General features: G+C 31.0%; 1 protein-coding gene and 1 long non-coding RNA gene across 2 annotated transcripts; both read right to left on the reverse strand.

The window, feature by feature from the left end:
• Positions 1 to 2,149: 2,149 nt before the first annotated feature.
• LOC140039791 (uncharacterized) lies at positions 2,150 to 3,801 on the reverse strand. Its single transcript, XR_011842593.1, has 3 exons — positions 3,699 to 3,801; positions 2,837 to 3,012; positions 2,150 to 2,482 (listed from the first exon to the last, which is right to left on the reverse strand). It is a non-coding gene; the product is annotated as an uncharacterized lncRNA (long non-coding RNA).
• A 2,379-nt stretch (positions 3,802 to 6,180) lies between these two features.
• Positions 6,181 to 8,393, reverse strand: LOC140039375 (galactose-3-O-sulfotransferase 3-like). The gene is made up of 3 exons (XM_072084977.1): positions 8,388 to 8,393; positions 8,006 to 8,037; positions 6,181 to 7,285 (listed from the first exon to the last, which is right to left on the reverse strand). Exons 1-3 carry the CDS (start codon positions 8,391 to 8,393, stop codon positions 6,181 to 6,183), a joined length of 1,143 nt encoding a protein of 380 aa, XP_071941078.1.
• Positions 8,394 to 11,810: the final 3,417 nt, after the last annotated feature.

Raw genomic sequence — 11,810 nt, forward strand, 5'->3', positions numbered from 1 at the left:
CAGAATAATAGAAATTACCAAACACGCAATAAAAAAATAATAATAAGTAAGCGAATCTATGGTTGTTTCTGTTTTCTCTTGCAATAACAACTTCTTGTGATTTACCAATCATATGGGTCAGATAAACAAACAATTGAATTTCTATACAACCCTCAATAAAAACTTTATTTACAAAAACGTTAAAATGCATTAATTTTATAGGCGTCGGTTTATGTGGATCGAATCTAGGATACATTTTTTAAGTATGCGATTACTCAACCCTATACAATCTATTTATTCATTACATATGAAGATATGGCATAGGTCTAGGTTTCACTATTTTGCCTATCCTTGTTTTATTTGTTAACTTGTTGGTGACGACCAACAAGTTATTTTATATCTTGATACAAAATATGTTGTTTTTCACTGGAAGTGTGTCGCTCATTTGAAAATGTTGTATTAAAAATTATATTGATGACGTTATACTATATTATTAAGAGAAAACGTGTCCCGTCGATGTGGGTTAATCATTAACATTTTCACAATACTAAACAATTATTCTTCGTTTTGGTTGCTCGAAGCACAATGATGTCAGTATTCGAATACCGGTTTCCTCGCTGGTTGACTAGAAAGTTATTATAACACCAGTCCGTGGCGTCTTGTATAATATCAGATCGATATTGCGCTGGTACGTAATTTACATGACCGACAAGTGTACGGATATAATCTGAAAGCAAAAGATTAAATCCTATAACAGTATTATGAATCATTTAATTTCTGTATGGCCACATTTTTTTGCAAACATACAATGTTAATTTATCCCATTTAGGCCCTACTAAAGTCACAAACAGTTTTTAGTGTGACGTATCTGATACTGTATTAGAATGAAAATTAATATTATTATGCAAAGAGGCAAATCCATTAATTTCGCGCTTGCATTGTCTATCCCGATAAAAACAAGGGTATTCTACTATTTCAGTATTTCAGTATTTCAGGGTACTCACTTTCGAATCAGTGGCACACACCTTTCGGTGGTGCGTCCATACAAATATAAACAACAACATATAAAAGGTAAATGATGATAAAACTTACATAATTAACTTACATTGAAAAAAAAACAAAAACAAATGTACAGTAGTAATTTCACACTTGAGTAGATACTTAAAAACAATTGTATAACGAGCAAATCAATAAATCGATGCAATAGGTCAGTAGTAAATACACATTAGGGCCTACTTACAAAATGTCAGACAGAAAAAAAAAATACTTATACATAGTAAATAAAAAAAAACTAAAAAACAAAAAAAAACAAAAACAAAAAAAAACAGAATAAAGGTACAATAGGTGAACAGATAAATAATACATAATCATGATAAAATTACTACATAAATCGAAATAAGCACAAATATATGTTTATATGTAATTGAAATTATGGATATAGCAAACAGCAAGTACAAGATTTTATTTGTTTAATGATTAGTTATTGGTATATCTAACTGGTCTATCAATGTATAAACGAAATAAGCTAAAATGTCTGACTGAAAAAAAAAATAAAAAAAAAACTTATACATAGAGAATAAAACTAAAAAACTAATTATCAATATCTACGCCGATAAAAACAGACAAGTTACTACCTCTTAACTGCTCTTTACTACTGATATAGATTTCACCACTGGGTCTGTGCAATTTCCCCTCGACCTCGTCAAAACCAACCGATTTCAATAAATGTATATTTTCTTCCAGTGTTAGTTGATTATACATCTTATGTTGGTAACCCTATCAATTTAAAAGTATATTTAAATGAGGATGTTATCAATAATGTTTACAATTTTAAAGAAAATTTCCGCAAAATTAATTATGAACAACTGCTTAATTAAAGTTATAAATAATTGTGCATGCCTAAATAGTGTCTCGAATCACTGTAACTACCGTTTATCGACATTTTTTTTTGCTTAAGAAATTGTAAATAGGCCTAAAGTTATGGGAGAATCGAATGACTGGGCGGGTCGATTCATCTTCTTAATTTACATGCCTATAGAAACAATACATTTTGTTCATCCAAAAGTATTCTGGAGTTTCAGTTTTGCAAAATGATACATGTTGTTATGTTAAATGTTATTATTTTGGTTATAATAGATAATTATTATTAGCCTATTAAATGTTACTCATATATAATATACTTTAAGGTGCTGTTTCCATTTTCCATGATTCTCCAAAAAATATGGAAGTTCATCTTTTCTGTGACCCAACAGTTGATGACGTGGACCACAAACTAAAAGAAAACATTTTCCAGTTTCGCTTAGACAGTCGTAGATATTTTGGAAAGCTTGTCTTCTTTCTTTTACCCAATGCAGTACATGCACAGATACGATCTTATTGAAAGAACCTTTCCAGCTAGGAAACTTATCAAGACAGTTTACAATGTCTGTAATTTGGTATGACACATTTTCACGTTGATATTTTTGTCGAGCAACTTCTATCATATGCTTTGATATATCATGACCTATAAAAGATACACATTTTCATGCAAGAGGTTTATTTAATTATTTAACAATAAATAAAATGTGGCCAACTTTGATTTCATTGACGGATTTCATTCATTTTCATTGACGTCGTAAGTTCCACAATCAATACATTATATATTTTTATATTTAAATTACTCTAAGGGTTTTAATACTGTCTTTTATATGTCACTGTCATATGTCATATGTGACGGCGGAGAGCATTTTTACAGCAATTAAGTTTGCCTTTGTTTAATCCTGTAACACTAATAATAATAATAATATGATTCTATTTAATGTTTTGTTGTTTAACTATAACCATTTAACTGTTTAAAATAGGAGGCTACTATACTCACCAGTTATTGAATGGGCAATGGCTCCCAACTCATAGACAGTATCACCGGTTCCACAACCAACATCCAGAATGTTATCATTAGCATTAATTGCCAAATGACGTTGCAAGTAAAATTCGAATGCATTTTTTTGTATATCTCTGGTTTTAGAATACAGAGCAGCTTCTTCTGAATTCATTCTGGAAAGTATATATATATATATATATTATACTGTACAATAACAATACTCGATACAATCAGGGTATAATTCGTTTGAAAAAGAGGAATTAGGCAGCCTCACAAAAAGTAAGGTATAGGCATGTCTAACTCAACAACCGGCGTCTTCTGGGGGCGTATTATACGAATACTAATAGTAGTACTAAGCAGCTGCTAACTGATTGCAAAGCGAAGTTGAGGCCGGAGAATTTAATGATTCACGTCTAGACGTCGGTCTACTGAATAATATGCAAATGGCCGAAAACAAAGGTGTCATTTAAAGTTGTTATTTAACCCTTCTTCAAACAATAGATATAGTTTTGTTAACCAATTAAAAAATAGTTTAAAGAATGTTAAACGGCAACGTTTTCCTTCCGTCAGTATAATGCACACAATTAAAACGCTTCCCGGATTCACGAACCCCAGTAAACAACAACAAATCATATACATTAGCCTAAGTATTTTCAGACGCATTTCTTAATAACCGGACCAAGAGTTTAGTGTGACAATAGAGTAGATACATTTTTAAACTAGAAGTGAGAGTGCATCCTCTGCCTACTGTAAAATTCTCCTACATAAGATTTCTGCGAATAGCACTATTTAAAAAATGGTATACACTGTGTCTGTTCGATACAAAATCCAAGCATGATTATAATTATGTAAAACTTACCTAAATTATAATATTAAACTGATGATGTAAATTTGGCAAAGTAGCAGTGCGTTTAATACTACTAGGCTACTACTAGATTGTGACGTGCTTGATGTCGTCCGTGTTTTTTACTCGGGGTACCCGAGTCTAGTACTTACTCATTTTCTCCTTCTCTTCCTCCATCTGGACACTATTGAGTAAAAAGTGCGATTTTTAAAGTACTACTCCTCCCTTATTCGTTATAGTATTGAGCTGGGATTTGGCATGAACATACTACAGGGACATGTCCTCAAAGCTATAGAGCCGGATTTTTAATTTTTTGTTAATTAATTTGTTTAATTAAGAAGCCACTATGTGTGACACACACCACAGCGTTATGTAGTTATATGGTTATATGCGGATTCTTGGCGTAGTGGTTATCACGTTTGCTTAACACGCAGAAGGTACCTGGTTCGAGCCCGGACGAAACCTTTTTTTTTTTTAATTTATGGTGAAAAGTACTGTATACGCAATATGATAATTATACAGAGTATATCTTATTTTTATAATTTTTTAATATACTTAATTTGTGTAATCGGTAATTATCACTTTTACACATGTTTATTTTGCTTTGTGCTTATTACCATTTATTTGTAATTTAAATGGATTAAAAAACTTTCTGTAACCCACATTTTTAATGTAAGAGGTTTCGTAGTGTAGTGGTTGTCAAGTCTGCTTAACACGCAGAAGGTCCCGGTTCGAGCCCTGGCGAAACCTATTTTCTTTACTTTTAACTGTATACGTCTGTATACAGCTTCTTTCGCTGTACCCCGAGTATTGCACATTCGTGCTTGTTTTTAAACTACTTCAAATATTCTTGTCTTTTATGTTATGTATATGCACCATTAAAAGTCACAGTTAATTGATTTTACGTGACGTAATAATACACCAATGAACATCATTGTTATTATGAACACGAAACAATTTGATTAAAAATTCAATCCAAGTGCACCTGACGAACCATATGCGGAATTCAGTGGTGAATATAATTTACATCCTAAAGAGAGTCAAACGTGACGCATTTTAAAGCATACTGTTAGTCAATCAAAATTAAACAATGCAAACAAAAAAAATGAATAAAACTATCCCTGAAATTACTTCCCAAATCCAAATTAACAAATCAATATTACAAAGAGAACACACAGTTATGTTTCTCGGAATACATATAAATGAACATTTATGTTGGAAACCCCATATAAACTGCATCTCAAATAAAATCGCTAAATCCATTGGTATCATCTACAAGGTAAAACCCGTCTTTCCTAAACATATTCTTTTAAATTTGTACAATGCGTTTAGCTTACCACACCTCTATTACTGCAATATAATATGGGGAAATGAATATCCAACAAACTTAGAAAAAATACATAAATTACAAAAACGTATAGCTAGAATGATTACAAACTCACCGATGAGAACAGCCTCCAAACCACTATTACAAAGTTTAAAAATGTTAAATATATACGATATAAATAAAATTCAAATTGCATGCTTTATGTTCAAATATCATCTCCAGGAACTTCCCATCCCTATAAACAACTTGATTGATTTAAACCCTAAAACTGATCGCTTAAAGACATTAAGAAACGCAAATAAGATATATATTCCACACAGTAGACTAGAAATTAATAAAAGATCAATTTTTATTGAAGGACCAACATACTGGAATAAACTCCAGTCTACCCTAGAACAAAATCACATGACCTCACTCCCTATGCTAAAGTACAATATTAAAAAGATGATATTTGAAACATATTGCTAGCTACTATTGCTACTGCAAAATTGGGGTTGTAAACATTTAGCTTATATCACTTTGTTGTGTTTGTGTTTTTTTTTTCTTTTTCTGTCTCAAAATGTCCTTTTTTGTTAATGTAATGCGTCCGTATAATATGTTTTATGTTTATGCTTAGGACTACAAAGACAAGCCACTTTGGCTTCTGTGTATCTTAACCCATACACTTTGTAAAATATTGAATATTGAATAAATGTTGTTGTATTCCAGTAAAAAATGCATAAGATATACCTGACATTTACTTTGCACAGGCATGAAACACGTAATATAGTAAATTACCCTCTTCGGAAAAAAACAAAATCGGAAGGTTTTGTTCGATTTGCTTTACATTAAAACAATGTTACATCAGAAATGTAAACCTTTGTTTGTTGTCAGCTTCCACTGGTCATAAATCATTTGCAGATCATCCTTAAAATTTAAATGTTTGTGTGTTAATCAGGTTGGAATATCAGAGGATTTATCATTCTTATTGAAAAAAATATCACCAGTGGATGTGCAGTAGGCCTATAGTCATTCCTCGGAACTACGGTCACTTACACCGTTTGAATTATTTTTATATTATCTACATATGTATCATTAAATAACTTAAAATAAAACGTACTGATAATTGTCAATAAGCATACGAAGTATTATGTTAATATTATTTTCATCACAATATTTCAATTACCTTATTCAATTAACATACGATGTGTTCTGTACATCCCAAATCTCTGTAAACAGTGTATTTCTGGTATCAAATACCAGTTTGCATAGAATGCTTGCATTCTGTGTAAGTTTATATTTTCTCTGTTTGAAACCCCTAAAGTGCAATTTTGTAACTTCCCCACTTGTACAATTACCAATGAGCTGCTGATTAAGGTTACGTAAGTGTGCAAGATCTTGTTGGAAATCACCTTCGTAATTGGCAATCCTTTTCCAAAGACTTTGGTTAAAATGGTCGTATAACATTACATCAACACTATTCCATTCACGTACGTTACGATGTAACTCTTTGTTACCTTGTTGCTTATCTTTCCGTCGGTTTTGGGAGGCATACATTATGTCTTCGAATCTCCAACAGAACATTTTGCGTAAAATAAGTAGTGATTCGTCTAAATAATCTCCAATTAGTATAAAATCGAATTCTTCGTCAAGTTTTTCTAGTTTATCTTTTACAATTGTAATATTATCATGCCATGAATGCTCAAGACCAAGATCAAACATTTGATTATTTCGAGAATACTTCCACATAGCACTAGATCTTCCAAACTTATTTCTATATAATTTAGGATTTTGCATGAATAATTCTAGGGCGGCTTCGGTATTATTTACACCTACAACTTTGTTGAATGTAAAATATTTAAATGCTGATACGAATTGATCAACTGGATTTCGTAAAATGGTAACATATTTTGTTCGATTGTCCATGAAAGTTTCAAAGATAGTTCTGTTATAAAGAACGTGTACCGACGATATGTTGAACTTGAAATCGTTAAACTCTCTTTTTATTTTTCCTCTCGGGGGTAAAAAGTATTCCTCTTCTAATACGTCAGATAATGAAGTGTAATAGAAGTGACCGTTTAGAGGTATTTTCTTGTTTAAAACGAATGATAAATTATTTAAAAATCCATAACGATTAAATATACTAGTTACTGTCGTACTTGCTGTCTTATGGGTTTTTATAAAAGCGACGTTGTTTACTTTAGCTGAGGAACATTTGTTTGGTGAACTGGGCCCAGTGGTTTGACTAGTCGTTACTGTTCGAACTGTATCGTTGTCAATAAATATTGTACTGTATCTGCAAATAAAAAAAATATATATTTTACTTAACATTTGAAAATTACTAAAGATATATAAAATCAATCAACTTTCTGTATTGGACGAGATAGTGAACTACCACTTAGTAAATTCTATGGTACACTCAATTAATTTTAACTTACCGAAATATGGGCGTCTGAGAAAGGTTCAAAATGACACAAACCAATATTGAAAGAATAATGGTACCAAGAAAAATAGTTGTTTTGGTCTGTTAAGAAAATTTGAATATAGAGTTATGAATGAATAGCGCTTCCGTGTTTAAAATTAAATTAGGTATAATATGTTTTAATATATCAATTACTGATAGGCCTAGTTGTGCGTTGTTTTACTCTGTTGACATTATGTATGCGAAATAGAATCTTGTTACATTTACACAATATTTTTCTAGATTACATATTACATTTTCTATTTATGCATCAACAACTGATCTTTGAATATTATATGATATCAATAGTTAATATTTAATAGTTTACATAACATTATGATACAACTTAATCAAAATTTACTTTCATTTGTAGTTAGTTTATCCTGTCATTTAAACATAATCAATTAGTCTGACTTTACTCATTCTTTGACATTTGGTGTAGTATGTATAGTAGGGCCTAGTCAGTAAACCTTCAATTATATTACAAATACAGCTCGTGTTACCATATTCCTATATAATCATATATCATGTACAATGAACATTGTAAATCGTTACCTTTTGCATGTCTGTTCACTTGTTTGGTGAGTCTATAAAATAACAACATCAAATGATTATTCGCACTAAAAATCACTGTACCATACTGAACAAACAATTAAATGAATCTTTTAACATTGATGGTAGACCATGTGTGTATGTGTATACATACATTTACGTAAGGGCAAAATTCGGTAAAGTACTTTTAGAATTTTTACTCGATGGTATATAAAGTTGGTTCATACTTTCTGTACTGATTTTAACCACCTAATGTAACCCTGTTCACAAATTTTTAGATAATTACTTATTGAATTTACGAATTTAGCTTCAACGATTTGCTCTTAATAGGGGTGTTTTCCTATCGTCGTATAGGCTTCACTGTGGATTTCTATGCTGAAAATACCCGCATCGTAATACGAGGATGCTTCGCATTTACCTATCTCCTTCTACGATAATTGTTTTTATTAGCAAACCCGGTCAAACAGCTCGAGTACACCATCATAATGTTGAAAACAAACAACATTTCTTTAAAAAATACTAGTTTCTATGTCGGAAGTAATTACCAGGGTGCTAATTTTAGTAGGCTGCATAAATCAGTCGTTCATGTAAACGACTTATATATTATAGTCCTGCTGTACGTACATTTGAAATCGCCAGTTTTTTTTAACGCTGAAATTACTGTGTATTCGAGAACCGTCTAGTATACAATATTAATAAAATAAATAAATACTTTTAATATAAATTTCCATTAAATTATTAGATTTTTATTTAAATACTAAATAGGTCGGTGTCAGGTGAGTTAAGTGAGAGTTGAAAAAATTATATCATTTGATCAAAAGTAAACATTTAGAATTGTCAACATTATTAATGGAAAGACTTTGAACTGTTCGCTCAACCCACGGACAGTCTCTGAGCAACCCGTGTTGTTAAAAATATCTAATGTGAATATTGTAAGATGTAAAAGACAAAACAATATAAATGGTAGAGTATCATTTTATATTTTTGCTCAGAAAATTACATTTAGAACAAACTGGACAAAAGTTACTTTAAAGGATCTGCCCTGTAAATAAATTCAGTAATAATGAGTTGGCATATCAAAACTAAAGGCCTAGGCCTATATCTCCACTTGCCTAAGTATCCCACAATTAAGTAAAATTCTAACACGGTAAAAGGAGAGAAATACATTATATGTATTGATAAATTAAAAATAAAAGGATGTTTGTGAACGAAACTCACCTGGAGGAAACGACCTGATCACGGATATACCAGTCTATATCAAGCCACACGTATTGAGTAGACTAATCTACCGGTGTGCGATGTTATTGAGTGTTTCCGTTCGTTTACAATTGGTACTGTACGCAATATTGTCCAGTCGTGGTTAAACAAAATAAAAGATAAGATCATTCTACATCAACGAATTCCCCTGTTATCGCCGACTCGATATGTGGGTGTTAGGCGGACCGAAAGCTGGGTGTATCAGCCTACCGCATTATGCTCTAATGCATCTTTACTTTACACTTTACTTGTTTTAATCATGACCTATACTACTACACACATGCAGACTATGTAACCGGCCTATGCGCGAATTATGTGTATTTTTTAATTATTTTGTTATGCGACTACTGCATTTATTTTAAGTTAATTAGTAAAAAATGTAGGCCTACAGTTTGTTGTTATTATTCTTGTCGGGAAAGTTACTATGATTCATATTTTTGTTATATTTAGTATTTTTTCATTCGTTTGAAATCGATTATACCGTAGTAACAAAAATAAATAAAAAGAGAACTTTGGATTTTTTTTTAAACTCCATCTTAATGTTGTAGGCCTAAATGTGCCTTATCAACGTTTCTACTGTAATTAACAACAATATTATATTAAACACGTATCATGTTGTTTCCTCATATTTGTTTTTGACCACACCTAGATTCATCCCATGTAATAGAGCAACATGAACTGGTGTTAGAGTCAATAGAAATTATATAAGTTATACAATATGGAAGTTAATTATTTTGATTTGTGTTAATTCCTGTTTCTTGTTTTTGGCGGTAGATACGTTAAGTAAACGATTATAAATAATATTAGCCACAATGTTATTTTAGTATTATTTTTATTTATTCCATTTTATGATAGAGTGGGTATGCATAAAAAGAGAGCACATGAGAGACATGAGCTGTCAAAGACAAATCGCCAAAGATCATCGAGTCACTCAAACTCCAGAAAAAAACAATAGGTCTACCAGGAAAAATAAAATTAAGATTACAAGAAAAGACTACCGCATATTTAATATGAAAATCAAATTTGTAACAATAAATGTATGAAAATAAGAATTATTGTTGATTCTTCTTTCATTTCTTTCAGCCTACTTTTCTTGTACTTATTTTTATTTATTTCTGTGATAAAGTACATAAAAAGGAGAGCACGGGACAGAAAAGAGCTGTCAAAGACAAAAACAAATAAGGTTTTTAATTTTGACAGTCAATAGGTTTTTCAACAGTATTCAATAAAAAAAAGCTTGTTTAACTTTGAAATAATTGTGTCCAGGTTTTGATACATTTTGACATCTGTTTTGTGTAAAGAGATACAGAAAGACGTCCCAACAAAATCTGAAATAGGACAAATGAAATATGTAGACAAGTACAATTGCTGTTTCGTTAAGAGAACTTTTTTAATATCCAAAACTTGTGGTGGAATGCAGGTATCCGTACTATTAAAGATATAACTCCAAAGGATCTTTCCACTCTTTCCCACAAAGTATGGAATTAAAATTTACTTTCTTTTGTATGGTGCAATTCTGCATTCTATCCCAATGAACTTGAAGGTAATTTTCAATGAAAACCAAGAAATACTTGATAAAGCTGATATTTATTGAAACTGTATTCAAAATTAAACGAACATGTAATAAAGTGAATAACTTTAATATTACTTTGATATGGCCAATTTAAATTTAGAATATTTTGACCTTCATTTTTGTTTGTGTTTCAAGGGACAATACATCTTTAATTAAACTGATATTCCAAGCTGTTCATTATTAAAATATTCTTTAAGTTTTATTTTTAAGGTTGCATTATTTTGTATTGATTTAAGTGAATTAAACGTATAATCACACTATTGTAGCAAATGTCACAAACGACATCAATAAAGTAAATTTGAAATGGTCAAACATAGTAGGCAATTTTTATTTAAAAGACTCCATTTTGTTACTCCATAAGCTACACCTTCATGGCAAAGTTAAAGCTTTCCTATTTAAATACCTAAACGAAATTATTTTTATATACAAATGAAAGGTTGTTTAGGATCGGATTCTCATGTATACGACTTGTGTTCCTTTTGTTAAAATGAGAAAGACAATTATTTACTTCATATGTTTGTGTATTTAAACATGGGCCGTCCTTTATGGATGTTTGTTAAAATCCTTATTTGTTTAAAAATGTTGAAATGTTTAAAAACATTTATATTTTTTAAATTTACACGTGCGTAGCCTGTCACATTTGACGTGCTCGTATAACGTAATTTCGAGTTGAAAATTAAGTCAAGAAAACAGAAATCGGGCAAAAAGTGTGCGCAATAACATTTAACGCGCAGTGGCCGCGCAAAAATCTGCGCACTCATGGCAATTTTGTAAACGCTTAAAATTGCCTGAAACGTACTCTTATTTCATCGAAAATAAATTTTGAAAATTTTAAGCGCGCGTACGCATGCGTTACATGCGCTACGCACGTAATTGTATTGCCATATGATGATTTATGCCCTGAAATTTATGAGTACCAAATTTTATTTAATTGTGATTCATGGTTGTTAAGATATGATTACAAACGTGATTTCGTTA

Source organism: Antedon mediterranea, chromosome 2, assembly GCF_964355755.1.
Source record: "Antedon mediterranea chromosome 2, ecAntMedi1.1, whole genome shotgun sequence".
Lineage (NCBI taxonomy): Eukaryota > Metazoa > Echinodermata > Crinoidea > Comatulida > Antedonidae > Antedon > Antedon mediterranea.

What these genes read in the sequence shown, in the direction of transcription:
- LOC140039375 (XM_072084977.1), bottom strand. An exon ending in AGTGAACAGACATGCAAAAG is followed by an intron (nt 7,286 to 8,005) that starts GTAACGATTTAC and finishes TTTTATTTGCAG; the next exon opens with ATACAGTACAATATTTATTG.